The 17,543-nt window shown below is 48.7% G+C and overlaps 1 protein-coding gene across 6 annotated transcripts in view; it reads left to right on the top strand.

Moving 5' to 3' along the window:
• TMPRSS5 (transmembrane serine protease 5) overlaps positions 1 to 9,919 on the top strand; it is a 102,106-nt gene extending 92,187 nt beyond the window's left edge. For 3 of the 6 annotated variants that reach the window (XM_073903764.1, XM_073903767.1, XM_073903763.1), the window contains one exon: positions 9,474 to 9,919. In XM_073903764.1, the coding sequence (XP_073759865.1) occupies positions 9,474 to 9,761 (288 nt within the window). In that variant the 3' untranslated portion in view covers positions 9,762 to 9,919. Of the gene's footprint in view, positions 1 to 1,137; positions 1,231 to 9,473 lie in introns of all 6 variants that reach the window. The other 3 variants (XM_073903765.1, XR_012381504.1, XR_012381502.1) reach the window with 3 other exon arrangements.
• The last annotated feature ends 7,624 nt before the right edge of the window (positions 9,920 to 17,543 follow it).

Genomic DNA, 17,543 nt, shown 5'->3' with positions numbered 1-17,543 from the left:
TAACTATCTGTTATCTACTTATTATCTATTGACTATTATCAATCTATTAACTATCTCTCTGTTATCTATCTACCTCTCTCTTCTATCATCTGTCTGTCTGTCTGTCATCTATTGTCTATCCATCTCTGAATCTTCTTGCAGTCATATACTTCGTATGCCAGGACTCTGTCTTATTTAAAAAATGCTGACTCGAGTCTCTTTTCAAATATATATTTAGCCTTGTTTACTATCACACCAGATGTATCAAATGTATATTAACAATCTTTTGCAGTTTGTTTACTTGGAGCTCCAGATCTGGCTCCCCTGTTTTCCCCCATTCCTGGAAAAGTACACCGGTAGGGAATCTTAGGTGGTCCTCACGGATGAAAGGGAACTCACGCAACTGAGGCCTTAAGAACTGAGGCCTCGGGGCTCCTGGGGGGCTCAGTTGGTTATGCGGTTGCCATCTGCTCAGGTCATGATCTCAGGGTCCTGGATTGAGCCCCTCATCCAGCTCCCTGCTCAGTGAGAACCGGCTTCTTCCTCTCCCTCTGCTGCTCCCCCCCCCCCCCCCCCCCCCCCCCCCCCCCCCCCCGCCGCTCCTGCAGGGAGAGAGCTCTCGTTCTCAAATAAATAAATAAAATCTTAAAAAAAAAACCAAAAACTGAGGCCTAGGCCCTGGCGTCAAGCTGGTGGTCAGTCTCCTTCATCTTTCCACATGCAGATCTTGAGGCAATGAAAAAACACAAACACCAACAAACAAAAAAATCATCAGCTGCAAAAGACACATTGAGAGTTCTGAGTCTGAGATCAGCCAGGACTGGGCGAACCCGCCCCCAGTCCCAGGGCTCCCTCACCACTGTGCCCAGTCTCCTCTGCTCACCGGGGACAGCCAGCGGAGAAGTCACCTGCTTCCTCGGTATGCAAAACACCTTGTAGCTGGATACAATGTGTTTTAGGAAGTTCTGTTCTGTTCCGTGGAAGTCCGTGTTCCTCCGAAGCTGCTGGAGCTGTTACCAGAGACTGGGCTGTGAGGCAGTGCTGTGTCTTCTGGAGTTTCATGAGTACATTTAAATGTTAGATGCAAATCAGACATAATATTAACTCTACCTGCAAAGAGCAAAGGGGAGAGTTGACCACCTTGAGGCTTTCTTCCAGATAGAGGAGCCCTGTTGCCAGTATGCAGACCACGTGATGGCTTCTCATGGCCTCGGCCAAGCCGGATGGAAGTGAAAACATGGTGGTGTGAAGGTAAAGGAGCTCTTCTCCGCACAGAAGGTAGCTCCCCAAGAGCTCACCTGCTCTCTGCAGCTCTGCCCTGTCCTCAGGTGGGGCCAGACAGCCCAGGCAGACGGCACTCAGCCTCCTCTGGAGGTGCCAAATTCTATTAGCAGGAGAGAGTCCTACTTCCATACTTACCTCTCTAATCACCAGCACCAGCAAGTGGATTAATTAAAATGCACATGCAAATACATTAGGTACAAACACAGCATCCCTCTTCACATGCAAATGCAATCACTAGGTACCAAGATGATTTGCATAATGGCAAAGAAGAAGGAATTTTTTATAATGTGGCTTTTGGGATGAAAACTTAAATTCACATGCGTCATATGTAATCTGAGCCCGTCTGGCACCAAGAGAGTTCTCTGTCCTGCTCCTCAGCAGACAAGTTCTCTAGGACCCAGGGCATTGCCCCCAGGAAGCCCTCCTTGGCCACACCACCACCCACGCTCTCTGCTCCCTTCGTCCCTCCCCTCAGTACGCTTGCCCGGTATCAGGGTTCGGTCACCACTTTGCACTTGTTCACACTGCTTTGAGAGTGCTTTCCTTGTGGGCTTGAACCTGGAAAAGTGCCCTGTCCTCCTCATGCCCACCTGTGCAGAGCTGACAAGAAGCTCGACACGGGAAGGGGCCTCTGAGACCATCTAAGGACACCTCCTCACCATTCAGTCACGAGACTGAGTCCCTGACTGGAGAGATGAGCTGTGTGCATGGCAACACCAATATTAGTTGGTGCCAGGGCCGGAGCTAGAAGGAGGCCAGCCCTGAGGAAGTGCCCAGAGACGCGGCAAGGTGGTCGGGCAGGGAAGTCCCCATCCCTCGGGACATCACTGCTTCCCCACTTGGCCTCAAGGTGCTGTGAGTCTCTGGAGAGATGCTTGTTATTAACTCACAGAACAAAATTCAGGTGCTATTTGCCAGGCGAGGGCTGGAAAGTTCCAGAGCCCACAGAAGGCACATCTCCTGCCTTAAAGGATTCTAAATCGGAGATTGCTAACATTTTTTGGTTATGAGAACTATTTTACATCAAAAAAATATTTAGGGTCTTCTCTTCACCCAACAGAAGTTGTGTGAAAGTGGACGTTAATGGAGAAGATAAACTAGCAGAGGGGCGCCTGGGTGGCTTACTTGGTTGAGCGGCCAACTCTTGATTTCTGCTCAGGTCATGATCTCGGGGTCCTGGATGGAGCCCTGCATGGGGCTCCCTGCTCAGCATGGAGTCCGCTTGAGGATTCTCTCTCTCTCTGCCCCTCCCCCTGCTTGCACTCTCTCTCTCTCTCAAATAAATAAACCAAATATATATATATATATATATATATATATATAAAGAATAGCAGAAAGTACTGTGAATCTAGTACAGCACATACATTTCAAAAATAGCTTATCTTTGTGACAGCATATTTTTTTAGCCCACGGGCCATGCTTGGTGTGCCTTGGGATCTGTGGATTCGCCAACAGCTCCACTGTGCTCAGGGGCGTATCATTTAGAGTTCCTGCGCTAGAGAGATCCTCTGGCCTAGAGTCTATAGTTCCTGGTTCGTTCAGGAGGCTCAGACAGCTGCTAACCAGCCCTGGTGGTCTTTCCCCCAGTCATCCTATCGGTGAGTCTGGAGCAGGACCAGGACTGGGGAGATGGGGGGATGGGAGATTTCCAGAACATTGGGTCATTTCTCAGAAGGATGTGGATGTTGGGCCCAGAGCATGTGGCAAGTGGCCAATAATAACAGTTATAAATTGCTATTTATGAAATAGCATAAACTGAGCACAAGGAGAGGAGATGGCTAGGATATGGATGCGGACAGATCTCGCCCATATAAAACCCAGGGCTTCATGTTCTCCAGTCTCTGCATTGAGTCACATTGTAAGAAGCAAATTCTAGCGGACAAAAGTAATTAAACGGGAATCCCAGTGTTTACTGGCATTTCTCAAACAGCATCAAGTGATAGAATCAAGCCACAGTAAAATCTGCCACTGTTCCCCTTTCCTTCACCCACACTCTGTGGCCCCCCTTAGAAGCTCTCACTTGGCAAATATTCCAGAGTGTTCCCTGAGACGTCAGTGTTTTTGCTGCACTTTCCCCTGCCTTGCCTCTCCTCGGCCTGAGATCTTTACCAGGCCGATAGATTTAACCTCTCTCACATCGGGTTTTGCTTCTCCTCTGCCCGGTATGCCGGGTCTCCGCGGTGGAGGACCGGCCTGGGGCTGACCCAGTGGGCGAGAACCTGTCGCCCTGCCTTCTCCCTCTCTGGTGCAGACTCTCTCTCCCTCCATTAGTCCTAACTGCCATGCAAAAATCCAGACAATGGGTGGGCAGAGACAGAGCTCCCTCAGACCAGGGCTGAGGAAATGCTGAGCAAAATTCTCCAAGGTAGGTGGGGGCCGAGGAGGTGGAGAAAGAAGGACAGAGCCTGGGAATACTGGCCCACTGACACGCCAGTAAATCTGGCTCTAGTCACACACATCCCATCACTTCATCTTCACCAAACCCTGTGAAGGAGATGGAACCAACCTCGTGTTATACGGGAGGGGACGAGACTCAGAGGTTAACCAGGTCGGTAAGATGTTTGGAGGCAAAGCCCCGAGTTTGTCCAGGAGCCCTCATCCAAACTGTTCTGTGGTTTCCTGGTATGGTCCTGGGTGCTTTCTGATCATCCCTTGACCATTTTCCTAGTTCAACTTGAGGACATCAGGCATTTGGTTTGCTTAGACTGAGATTTCCATACTATAGATCCACGCTATCGTATGGTGGTTCTGAAAGAAAATGCCATTTTTCTCCAGGTATTTTATACACACTCTGGCCACACCGGCCTTTCTCCCACTTTCAAGGGCTTGGTTTGCCCTTGAAAGTCTTCAGAACCCATACCTGCCACCCATCCCAGGCTCTGCTGGGCAGGACTGGAGCTAGCTAAAGATGCCCACAAGTTGCTGGTTCCACACAGGAGGGAAGAGACAAGTTAGGTACCTCCTAGAGGCTGAATTTTGTTCCCCCCAAAATTCATATGTTGAAATCCTAACCCCTAGAATTCTGACTCTATTTGAAGATAGGGTCTTTAAAGAGGTAATTAAATTGCAGTGAGGTCACTGGTGTGGGTCCCAATACAATATGACTGGTGTCCTTGTAAGAAGAGATCAGAACACAGACACGTACAGAGGGAAGACCATGTGAGGACACAGAGAGAAAACAACCTCTGTGAGCCAAGGGGAGAGGCCTCAGAAGAAGCCAGCCCCGCGGACACCTCGATCCTGGACTTCCAGCCTCCACAGTTGTAAGGAAATACATTTCTGTTGTGTAAGCCTCCCAGCCTGTGGTACTGGGTTCTGGCAGCCCCAGCAAGTGAATATAGTGCCCTTCTTTGGATTTGACAGAGGCCCGTACCCTAGAACTGATTCCATGGGAGTCTGACAGAACCAAGAAGAGCCCTAGGGCCTGCCTATGCACCTCGGGGGGGGGGCAGCCTGCCCCAAATCTCATTATTTGGAGTTTCCTCTCCTCTAGACCACAGTAGTACCTGTGAGAAAGTTCAGCTCAGAAGTGGCTGCCAAGCATCTGAAGAGTGATGGGAAGGAGTGAGTCCCAGCAGGCTCTCCCAGACCAGCTAAAGTATGGCTCACAGACAGTAGCGTCAGCGTCATTGGGGAGTGGGTTAGAAATGCAGATTCTCAGGCCCTGCCCCACATCTGTTGAATCAGACTCTCTATTTTCACAAGGGGATTCGTATGCACAGTAAGATTTGAGAAGCACTGCTTCTGATCCATAGCCCTTTGGCTCTCATGCCGGCTCAAGTCATTAGTGACCTGTGTACCTCTCTTGTCTCCTCCACACACTTGGACGGCCGAGGCCAGAGGACCCAGGGCAGTGCTGCTCAATCCGAGCCACACACTGAGATCCCTCGGGGAGCCTGTAAGGCTCTTGATGCTGAGGTCAGCTCTGGGCCAAAGAAATGAGAAGTTCTGCAGGGAGTAGGGGCAAGCCCAGGCCACTATATTTTTTAAAGCTCCTCAAATGCTTCCAATTTGTGGATGTGTTTGAAATTGTACCAATTATCTTGCCTCATAACAGCCCCCAAATTCATGGCTTAAAACAATAATCATTTATTTAGTTCATAATTCTCCAGGTTAGCACTTTGGGCTGGGGTCTGCTAGGCAGTTCCTCTGGTTGCCGCCGGGCCCACTCATGGGTCTCCAGGAGACCCATGGGCCAAGGAGAGGAGCTCAGGAGAGTGGCTCAGCCTCTGGGGGATGTCGCAGGGCAAGGAACGGGGTGTGTGAGGGCTGGGCCTTATTTCCTCAGCCATCCATAAGTCCAACCTATGCTTGTTCACATGGCACCTCCATAGAGGAGAAAGAAGGATCTAGGCTCAGAACTGGCACTCTGTGGCTTCCACTATTGTCTTTTGGCTGAAACGGGTCATAAGTCCAGCCCAGATTCAAAGGATGGGGCAATTGATGCCAACATCCTAAAGGGAGTTGCTGTAGAGTCCCATTACAGAAGGCCCAGACATGAGAAGGCATGGAGAAGGGTGGCCATTTTTGCAGGCTGCCATATTGGACTGGCAAGGACTCGCTCCTCAGCCAAGCTCTAGCTGGGCTCTGCTAAGCCTTCTTTCAACTAGGCCTTGTTTTTGGCTCTGTCTTTGGCCTGCTTGAGTGAGTGCAATTTTAGCAAGAACCCTTCCCAGCCAGTTCAGGGAGGAACCCCCCCTCCACCCCCCCCTACCCCGGCCCCGACCCTTGATGTGTGCTCAAGTTTCTCCCGACCACCTCCATCTTTGATACCTCACCAAGTTCCTGTTAGTGACTGTCCACCCTCCCTCCTGCCCTGCCTGTTGGCCACAAGTCCCCAGAAGGCCCTGTTGGATTTGAACAGTGCTCAGCCTCTCCCCTCTCATGCAGTAACTAGATTCAAGTCTTTCTTTCTATGTTTAGGAAGAGTCTGATGCAATTTCTCTTTAACAGGACCCTTGAGGTAGAGGAGTGTCCCCCTCTTCCTTCCTCTCCGTCCCCTCACTCGGCTGCTTCGAACCGGCCTGAGCTCACCCCAGTTCTTACTAGTGCTTTGCAGGTTGAAGGTGGTTTGAGGCAGTGCTGTGTGGAGCATCGTGGTGGCTTGTGTTGAAAGTCCAGAAGTCTCCTTGTAAACAAAAAGAATGTCCCCTGGTTCTCCCTTAAGCCGAATGTCTCCTCTCATAGAAGAGGATTATGACACCTACCTAGCGGGACTGCAAAGCTTAACTAAAACAGCTGTTAAATCTTCTGGTTCACAGGCAGTGAGTCAATTGGGTTTCTTCCCTTATAGACAAATCTCACTAATTGGGATTTACTAGGGCAAAGGCCAGTGTGAATGAACATAAAGTCTAACTGTGGAATTTTCCCTCCAAGCTGGTTGTATTCTCCCAACCATGGAGCAACCAGCCAAATATTCCCTGCGAGACCGAGTTCCTTGGAGATCTGCAAAGACAAATAGCATCACCACAGTTGGTGGAAATGGAGATTTAAAGGTCTGAAAGTGGTTTCTTCTCCTTTCGATCCTGCGTGCGTCTTACTGCCAGTTGCAACTACCTACAGTAGGCTCTTACCGCATGTTTGGTGCAATGGCAGGATTGCTGCAATCCCTTTTCCTGTGGGCAGTATTAACAGGTGCAAAAATACCAGTGAATCGCGCCATGCACGGAGGGCTTCCTAGAATCTCCCTCACCAAATGTGCACACAACCCCAAGAGGTGGGAATTATCCAGCCTCCGTGGATGAGGATATGGACTCAGAAAGGTGAAGTGACCTTCTGAGGCTTGTGAAGGAAGCAGTGCAGATGCTGGATGCCCACCCAGGCCCCTGTCTGCTTTCAGACGCCTCTCCTGGGCCCCTCTCTGGACTCACAATATGGCTAACTGGGGGCTCCAGGTGACCGAGGTTCACGGCGGTCACGGCCAGAGGCAGTAGGAGCCTGCCCTCGAGCTGTGTGTGCAGAAGGGATGTGGACCTTACCGTTAAGGGTTGGGGGACAGCGTTGGCACATGAAGAGGGCTCCCAGACGTGCCCATGGGGGTGTTTGCAATTTTGTCAGGGGACCCGTAATGGCAAGCCCCTGGGCCAGCCCGGTGTTTCCTGCCTCTAACTCAGCTTTGTCCCTTCGGTGCTATTAATGCCTCTTAACTGTGAAAGATTTCCTATAAGCTGGGCCTGACATTTTGAAAGTCTGAGATTGGTAATTGGGCCTTTTTTTCTGCCAGACTCAGGCTGTGCTGCAGTGCATTTCTCCTCAGCTTGATCATTTCTGCCCAAATCCCAGGCTCCTCCAGATCCTGGGGCCTGCCAAAAATGTGTATCTGAGGGCAGGCAGGCCCCTCGCAGAAACCAGAGCCTGCCAGAAAATGCTGTTCCTGGAGCACTGCCTACAAGTTAGTGGGGAGGGGTAGAGTAAGGGAATTCTTAAACCTGAGGTTTCCAGCTAGGATCCATGGACTTTCTGGCTGGGGGAGGGGCATGTGGATGGGTTTCAGAAGGTTCCTAAACTTCTTGAAATTGTGCACAAATTTTTGGTGGAGAGGGTCTGAAATTTTAATCAGATTCTCAATAAGGCCATGAACCCACAAAGAGTTTAAGAATCCCTCGTGTAAAAGACAGGGAATGGAGAACTGGGGACAGTTAGAGGCAACAGGGGTGTTGATTCCAGGGAAGAACAAGAGGTTGAAATGGATTTTAGTAACTCTGAAGTTTTGTTTTTGTAATAAAACTGTTTCTTAATGATACAATTTCTTGAGACATCCAGGGTGCCCTGCGCTGATTCACTCAGCCCTGGTACCGGCCCATTGAGGTAGATATCACATCCTTATTCTACAGATAAGGAAGCAGGTGCTCAGAGAGGTTAGGTGACTCGTCTAAGGTCACAAAGCTAATAATGGTGACATCAGGATTGGAATATGGTTTTATCTGCTTCCAGAAGACAAAAAAGATGTGCAGTAGGAGAAGCTAATTAGGAGTGCGGATAAACTTTCTCCACATGGTTGGCTATATGTTGGGATGGTAGTGAAGGGCTTCTAAAGTTTTACTACTCCTAGCGATGTTCAATTATTTCTTTCATTTTGTGGCATTCAAGACTTTTAAAATTATTTGTTTGTTTGTTTATTTATTTATTTAGAGAGGGAGAGAGAGGTGGGGGGAGGTGGGCAGAGGGAGAGGGAGAGACAATCTTAAGCAGACTTCATGCCCAGCGAGGAGCCCAACGTGGGGCTCAATCTCATGACCCTGAGATCATGACCAGAGCCAAAACCAAGAGTCGGAGGCTTAACTGACTGAGGCACCCCGGTGCCCCAAGACTTCTTTTTAAGTACTGTTGCATAAATTACTTTATTTAGGTCTTCCGAGCCCCCTGTATAGGACAGAGGGTAGATATTAGTTCCTGCATGTTGGCCACACTTGCCAGGATCCTGTGATGAGCGGGCAGCAGCCCCAGGTTGTCTGGCTCCGTCTGCCCGAGGGTCTTCTTGTACTCAGCCCGGTGAGGCCCCTGCGCGGCCATGACCGGCTGGACCGGTGGACCCTGGGAACCCTTCTGACTTACGAGCTCCAGAACTCAAAAACTGGTTGCAGCCTTTGGGGGTTTCAGCAATCAGTGATTTCCTCCGTTTGTTTTTTTCTTTGAACAATAAGTAAGAAAAAAAAAAAAACAATTTCATGAAAAAGAAAAAGAAAACATTTTTTGTTATAACCCATGGTATCATAAAAGAAGGGACCTCAGACCCAATATCAGAGAGACACAGAATGGGGGCGGGCCCCGCAAGCTGAGCAGCAGTACCGCCATTGGCACAAACCACCCCGCAGGGCGGCAGATGAAATGCAGGTCTGCTTTGGGTGGTTCTAGGAGCTGGTGGGTGAGGTGCAGCATTTCCTAACAGCTGACCTGGGGCAAGGTTGAGTTAGTGTGTATACGTGTGTGCATATGAGAGTGTGCATGTGTGTGTGCGTGTGCACGTGCACTTGTAGGCGGCAGGATGAAGGGTGTGAGGCGGGTAGGGTGCAAGATAGAAGGAGGTCCCTACCGCCAGGATCCTGCAAGTACAGGGTGGGCCCCAAGGGCGGGGACCCCCTTCCCTCACTTGCCTCCCCCTGGGTCTGGGCCCGCACCTGGGTGCAGGGGCATTAAAGGCCCCGGTGTCCATTTCTGGCTCATAACAGTCAACGAACAGAATGATGACTTAAACATCCTTTTCCCCCTAGGAGGAACAGTTGGTGCGTGGGGTGCAGATGGAGCGAGCATGTGCAGTGGCCCGTCCTGCAGCTGCGCAGGTGGACATGAGCACCCCCCACGCCCCCACGAAGAAGCCATCCCACCAGTGGTCGTGCTTTGTAGCGTGGGCTCCAACAGGACCACTGGCTGAAGACGGCTGCCTAAGGAACACTCGAGCAGGAATTGCAGAAGACCATGGGAACTACTTGCCTCGTGGCCTTCTTGATCAAGTCAGCAAGCCGCCTGGAGCTAATCAAAATTCTGTCAGAGCACTTTGAGCGTCTCCAGTACTTCGGGAACCAGTATGAAGAAGAAAGCACGCATTTCATTCTGGCTTTTCATTTGTTGGGAATAAATATTATTCACGAAGGTTTTGTTTGCAGAGCTCGAGAAACTTCTTCTATCTTGTTGAGAAACAAAGTGTGAAAAAATTTTTTTAAAAGTCAGAGGGGGAGACGAACCAGGAGAGATGATGGACTCTGAAAAACAAACTGAGGTTTCTGGAGGGTAGGAGGGTGGGGGGATGGGTTAGCCTGGTGATGGGTATTGAGGAGGGCACGTTCTGCATGGAGCACTGGGTGTTATGAACAAACAATGAATCATGGAACACTACACCAAAACAAATTATGTAATATATGGTGATTAACATAACAATAAAAAAATTTTAAAAAAATGAGCCAATTTAATTTTTCAAGTGCAAAGTATCGTCATTTCCAACATCAAGTCATCCAAGCAGGTTTTGATGCCATAATACGTGTTAACATTAAATCTGCGTTTAATACACAGTCGGGCCCCAAACCACACATGTGAGACTGGGATGTCTTAAAAATTCCTGAGGGGATTCCTAAGTCATCTGCTGTGAAAGGAAGAGTCCAGCCTTTGGTGCCAGACAGGTCTGGCTTGGAAACCCTTGCAGGCCACTCTGTGAGCCAGCTTCTCTGCCCTGTTTGCTTCAGTTTACCCATCTGTAACCACAGGGCTATAAGAAGTAAATGAGTGTTTCTATAAGGTGGTGGCTGAATAGATGGAGTCTTCCCAGGGGTGGCCATTTATTAGGTCTGGGCTCAACTGTCTTCCTTGAAACCAATTTAGTTGCCTGCCCCTCACTTGCCCCATGCGCCAAGCTGCCTGCTGACCTACTACGCTGTGTTTATCGTGTTAATACCCTCGTCGTGGTCCCACACGATCTCACCCAGGCATCTGTTTTACTGTCTGCTCCTGTATCGGAATGTGAGGTCCGGGGGAGGGGGTGCAGGGAGCCCTTCTGCTGTTTCCCGCACCATTTCTTCTCCTAGGTTTAACATAGCCTGATATGTAATACATGCTCAATGAATATTTGTTGAATGAATGTGGAATGACTTTCTTTTTTAAAAGATTTTATTTACTGATTTATTTTAGGGAGCGCAAGAGTGAGCATGGGTGGGGCGAGAGGCAGAGGGGGAAGGAGGGGAGAGGGAGAGAATCTTAAGCAGACTCCACGCTGAGCATGGAGCCCGCCGTGGGGCTCGATCTCGCGACTCTGAGATCATGACCTGAGCTGAAACCAAGAGTTGGATGCTTAACCAACTGAGCCACCCAGGCGCCCCTGGAATGACTTTCTAACTCTTTTCCTTCGTTCATAATGGGCTGTGCCAGTCACCTCATCTCTCCATGTTTTAGTTTCTGCATTTGTCACAGAAGCCAATTGGTCTAGATTGGCACTTGGCGAACGGGCACAGCCTGCGGGCCAGATTTGGCCCACCGTTGTTTTTGTGAATAAAGTTTTATTGGAACCCAGCCATGCTCCTTTGTTTACATATTGTCTGTGCCTGCTTTTTGGGCCACACCAGGGAAGGTGAGCAGCTGCTGAGACAGTAAAGCTCGCAAGCCTGAAATAGTTACTATCTGCCCCTTTATAGAACCAGTTCGCCCTTTCTTGCCTAGCTGAACTCTGAGACCTTTACACTCCTGATGCTCTGAATCTTCTGTGGAACACCCACACCATGTTCACTGCCCTGTTTGATAACAAATAGCTCACTGATTTTCTGGAACTTCTTTCAAGTTTCATGTGAGGCCATGAATCGACCTTGGCTGTGGAACTTAAACTAATGGTCTGGTCACTTCTCCATTACTTTCCAGCCTTCTCCCCAAAAGGATTTAAGCCCCGCATAGTATGATCGCTGTCACCTTGAGATTTGTTGTAACTTTTTCTTGTCACCAGCGACTTTGATTCTCGGATGCGGTTGCCTTAATAACCGCACTTAGAGCACGCTTGACTTTGGAATCGATAAGTGTTTCTAGCTGGTGTTGTCCCAGCCCCAGTGTCACGAAACATCAGCTGCGAGCTGGGGGCGGGGCATGAGGGCGGCAGGTTCCTTATTTCTCCGAGGAGTCTCTGCTCTTTTTAAGCTCCCTGCCCACGCAGTTCCACAAAGGACTGCTTCAGAAGTGAGACAACGTGGTATCATTGAAAGAACATAGGGTTGGCTTCAGAGAGATTGTGGTTCATGTTCTAGATCTGCCATTTACTAGTTCCATGACTGTGGACTAGTCACATAATCTTTCTCCAGCTCTCTTGCCTCCTCTGGGAAGTGGAGGTGGATTGATTAGCACCTCGTACAGGAGAGTGAATAACAGTGGTCATTCGATAAATGTTATTTGAATACCTGTCATATAGCAGGCATTATTCTGGGTCCTGGGGTTACAGCAGTAAACAAAACAGACAGCGTCCCTGCTCTCATAGACCTTAGCTCTTTTGGAGGGAGGGAGACAAATAACCAAACAGGTATTTAATGTAATGACAAATGCAATGAAGAAAAATAATGCACGGGAAAGGGAGAGAGAGAGAGAAACAGAAGGGTGCCATTTATTTAATAGGATATTCTGGGAAGTCCTCTTTAAGGGGGTGACATTGGAGTAAGACCTGAAGGGAGTGAGGGAGAGAGACACAGGCATATCTGGGGGAATCATATCCCGAGTCAAAGAGGCAGCGTGTGCAAAGGCCCTGAAGCAAAAGCTTGCTGTTTGAAGAAGAGCACGTGGGCCAGGGTGTCGGGGGGCAGAAGGAGGGAGGGGAGGGCCTCAGACATGATGTTGGAGGAGCAGTCAGGGTTTGGATCCTTCAGGGCCACGAGGGGCCATGGGGAGGACTTGAGGTTCTATTCTAAAGGCGGTAGGAAGCCTAAGGAAGGTTTTGAGCAAGGCTGTGAAATTCACCGACTTACGTTTTAAAACAATTCTGGCTGTCGTGTGTGCAGAGTAAACTGCGAGCTATTTTTTAAGTGCTGGTGAGAAAGGCTTGCTCCTCGCAGCAAGACAGTGTGAGGTTAGCAGGGGAAACGGTCTGTTTGCTGAGGGATGACAGGCGAGCAACGCCCCTTGGCAAAATGATTCCCATCCTAGCAGGTTGGGGCTCGTGCTCAGGTCTGTCCTGCCCTGACCTCCGGCCCGCGCCTTCTCTCCCGGCTGAGGCTGTCCACTCGTCCTTGTCAGCTTTCAGCCCCAGTTAGAGGCACTTGGGTTGCTGGACTCTTTGTCACGTTTGAAATTGGGCCATAAAAATGGGAGCTGATGACGAGTGCTTTAGAAAGACCAAACGTCGTGAAGCCTCTCAGATCTGCTGTCTGGAAAGCCTCCCTTGCAGGCAGCTTGGCTGAACTGTTAGAGGTGCCAAGCCACTTCAGAAGGGCTGACAGCACTTTGGGTGACCGGTGTCCTGTGGGGTCCGCTCTGTCAGCCCAGGTCCCTTCATCTCTGTCTTGACCCTCAATAGACACTTCTAAGGTGCTTCCTTAAACCCATGGAAGACCCACCCGCTCCTGCCGTAGACTCATGCTCCCTCTAGCAATGGGAGTCTCTTGGGATTCACCCCCACCCTGCTGAGGAGCACCTGCTCAGCCTCCCAGCTCCTTCCTTGTAGGTGTCATTTCGACATCTGGCTTTGGCGCCCCGGCACCTGCACGTGGGGCCTTTGCCCTGTCCTCTGCCCGGGGTCCCTACGACGGGTGGGTAGGGGCAATCCCGGGGCGGGGGGCACCTATCGTCCTGGTTTGTCTGGGACCGAGGGGTTTCCCCGGATGTGGGGCTTTCCATCCTAAAACTGGGCAAGTCCCAGGCAAACCAGGGCAAGTTGGTTACCCTAGAGGTCTCGTGTGAAGAGCAGAAGCTGTGTTTGGCTGTTTTTATAACCACTTTATTGAGAGTAATTACATGCCACCCATTGACCCATTTAAGGTGTACAGTTTGGGAGTTTTTAGTACATTCACGGTGTATAACCATCATTACAACCAATTTTAGAATATTTTCATCACTCCCTTCAAAGAAACCCCGAGCCTATTAGCAAGCGGTCACTCATTTCTGCCCAGCGAACTTCCACCTGCCCCAAGACCCCAGCCTTGGGCCACTGTTCATCTACTTTCTGTTTCTTTAAATTCGTCTATTCTAGACATTTCATATCAGTGGAACGACACAATATGTGCCCTTTGGGTCTGGCTTCTTTCACTTAGCGTAATGTTTCTCATTCATGTTGTCACATGTATCGATGCTTCGCACCTTTTTTATTGCTGAATAATATTACATTGTGTGGATACAGCCCATCTATTTGTGTATTTGTCAGTTGCTGGGCATTGGGTTGTTTCTGCTTTTTGGTTATTAGGAATGATGCTGCTAGGAACAGTGACGTGCACATGTTTATGTGGACATGAGTTTTCATTCTTCTTCAGTAGATACCTGGCAGTGGGTCGGAGAGTAACTGTATTTAATCATTTGAGGAACTGTCAGACTGTTTTCCAAAGCATTTTACATCCTCACAGTGGTGTGTTAGGGCTCCGATTTGTCTCCATCCTCACCAACACTTACTGTCCTTTTTATTACAGCCATCTCAGTGGGTGTGAAGAGTCTTCCACTGTTTTCATTTGCATTTCCCTGATAGCTAATAATTGGGTGCTGTGTTTGATTTCTGCTCCTATCTGAGCACTTGGCACATTGGCTGAGGCAAAATTGATGCTTAACACATGAGAGTTGAATTCTAAGTACTAGGATGAATCCCAACAGACTCCCATTGCTAGAGCGGGCGTGCGTCTACGGCAGGAGTGGGTGGGTCTTCCGTGGGTTTAAGGAAGCACCTAGGAAGTATCTATTGAGGGTCAAGACAGAGATGAAGGGACCTTCCTCACCGGTGTGGGACACTGTTTTGTCATCCAGAGATGGTGTTTTCATGCCAAAGAGATGGGGGTTCAAATCTCCCTGCTGAGGCAGGGAGAGGCTTCAGGACGTTTGGTCTTTCTAAAGCACTCGTCATCAGCTCCCATTTTTATGGCCCAATTTCAAACGTGGCAAAGAGTCCAGCAACCCAAGTGCCTCTAACTGGGGCTGAAAGCTGACAAGGACGAGTGGACAGCCTCAGCCGGGAGAGAAGGCACGGGCCGGAGGTCGGGACAGGACAGACCTGAGCACGAGCCCCAACCTGCTAGGATGGGAATCATTTTGCCAAGGGGAGGTTGCTTGCCTGTCATCCCTCAATTGTGGGGTCGGAGGGGGGCAAAGCAGCAAAATAGTGAGTTTTGAGGCTGGGGAGCCAGAAAAGGGCCAGATTGTGGAGGACCTCCCAGGATATACTGTGGTCCTATAGGCAGGGCAGTGACATAGGTTTGCATGGTAGAAAGAGCCCAGATCACAGCCAGAGGCAGCCAACATACAGGAAGGTGCTGCACGAAGGCAGGAGATAGGCGATGGAGGCTGAATAGAAGCAGTGAGAGAGGAGAGGGCGGTCATGGGGTGGTGGGGACTTGGACACTTCCAGAAGGTGAGGCGCATGGACCTCTTTGTAAATCTGATGAGACACAAAGACTTTTCCCCAGGAATAAGGTGAACAAAATTCAGCGTGCAGTTTTCAAAGTGGCAAGAGCACTACCTGAAGCCCAAGACTGTCCCGGTCTCAGCTTCGCCCCACCATGCTGGTGGCTGTTGGCACATTGCTTTCCCTCTCCGAACTTCACTTTTCTTCTCTGTAAAGTCCCCGGGCTGCACCAGATGGTCCACAACTTCCTCTCCTGGCCTGAGGGCTTTGCCGCTGGCTGAGCAGTACTCAGGCACACTCTCCGTGGAGGTCAGGCCTGGGAGATGTCTTCCCGGGGGAGGACCCAGGGACCTGAGTCAGTGGGTGACGGGCGCCTGATGGTGTTGGAAGAGCAAGTGGTAGGAACTGCTTTGTTTGCCCTTGCGGTTTTTATTGAATGTCTATAAAGGAAAAAAAATGCACAAAATATATTTCCCACCTTATAAATAATGCATCCGACAGAGGTGGCCCGGAGGATTATTGCCTGCTGTCTGGCTTCGTGTTTGTTTATAACTATCTGAAGAGTTTGAATTATTTCAGAACTCAGATCCAAGCATTTGGCTGAAAATTTTGGTTTGGTTTATGGTCCTCATAACCTCCCCAAGTAATTATTCTCCAACATGCTTTCCCTGGTTGTCCCTGCTGCTCACTGCTACATAGGCTGGGGTGAGACATTCATTTCTGCCAAGGACGAGATGGAATTCTGGGGAGGTCAAGGGGGAAGGTGGAGACAGACCCTCTGGGTCCCAGCTTTTGTCTGGGATGAGCCAGGGTGACCAAAAATGTGCTAGGCAAAGCACTTTACTTTTTGGAGGTTTTGCCCACTGCACAATGCAGGAGTGGACTAGCTCTTTAGAATTCCTTTAGCACCAACATGTTATAATATAAGGGATCTTTGCTCCCAGCTTGTTTTTATTACTTAAAAACAATGGTTCTCCAAACTGATCATCAGCCCGTGCAAGGCTGGCTGGTTAAGAATCATCAGGGAGCTTATTAAAAATACAAATTCCAGGGTTTTAGGACCAGGCGAGAGATTCCAATTTATGGGGTATGGGATGAGACATGGGAAAACACATTCTTTTAAAAAAATTATTCATTTACTAATTTAAAAAGTCTGTTTTAAAATATATATATTTATATATATTTTTGCTTTCCCCTCCACTAATTTGCTAAGGTGATTCTAATGTAGATCCAGGTTTGGGAGCCATGCTTTTAGGTAAACATTATTTCAGTTTAATTTAATAAACATTTGTGAAGTATCTAGTATGTGCGAGGCGTTTTGCTTAATAAGATGAAAAAGACACAATTTCTGCTTTAGTTCTCAGTCTGGTAGTGGAGAAAGACAGGTAGAGTGATCCTGCTCTAGTGTGAGTGATGCTGCTACCAGCTGCAGAGGAGGGAGTCCTTAAAGTGGGTTGGACTTGACAAGGCAGGAGACAGGGCTAGTGTGTGGACGGATCCTGGCTTAGAAAGACGATGCCACCTGGTCACAGAGCTCACTGTCTGTGTTTTGATGCCTGGTTCCGGGTTGCAATGGATTTACCATTGCATCAATGATACAACGCTGTAGTCATTCCAGTGAAAGTCGGAAATGATGCAAGAGTCCCTGATGGGGTTTGGCATTGTTTTGGGAATTCTTGCTGATATACTATGCCCGGGCTAGAATTAGGTGATGTAAATGTGGAAAGTAGGAAATAAAATCGTTATCATGTATCAGTGATCTGTTTGTGTACTAGAAAACTCTACAGAATAAGTTGAAAAACTATGAAAAGTAGTATGACAATTTAGTAGCTGAAAATACAGTACAAAAATGGACAGCGAGCAGACTAGTGGTTGCCTGGGGGATAATAGATATGTTCATTGTCCTAATTGTGGTGATCATTTCATGGGTGTCTACATTGGTCAAACATATTAAATTTTCACCTTAATATGTGCAGTTTATTAGATCCCAATTATCTCTCAATAAAGCTGTAAAAACATGTAGCTCCTAGATATCTACAAAAACAAATTAGGAAATATAGAGACAAATCCTGTTTGTTATAGCAACAAAACCCATAAAATATCTGCAATACCTATAACAAAGGAGTGAGGATTCATATAAATAACAGTACAAAACTTTACTGAAAGTTTATAAAAAGAACTTGAATAAATGGAGAGGTATACTATGTTCCTGGATAGGAAGACTGTCATAAAGAGGCCATTCTTCCTAAATTGCCAAGCAGATTTAAAACAATGTGAATCAGAA

Source organism: Callorhinus ursinus, unplaced genomic scaffold (assembly GCF_003265705.2).
Source record: "Callorhinus ursinus isolate GAN/ISIS: 27379988/994484 unplaced genomic scaffold, GSC_fseal_2.0 scaffold19, whole genome shotgun sequence".
Classification (NCBI taxonomy): Eukaryota; Metazoa; Chordata; class Mammalia; order Carnivora; family Otariidae; genus Callorhinus; species Callorhinus ursinus.
The sequence above is the reverse complement of the archived record's forward strand: the minus strand, read 5'-3'. Positions and strand labels throughout refer to the sequence as shown.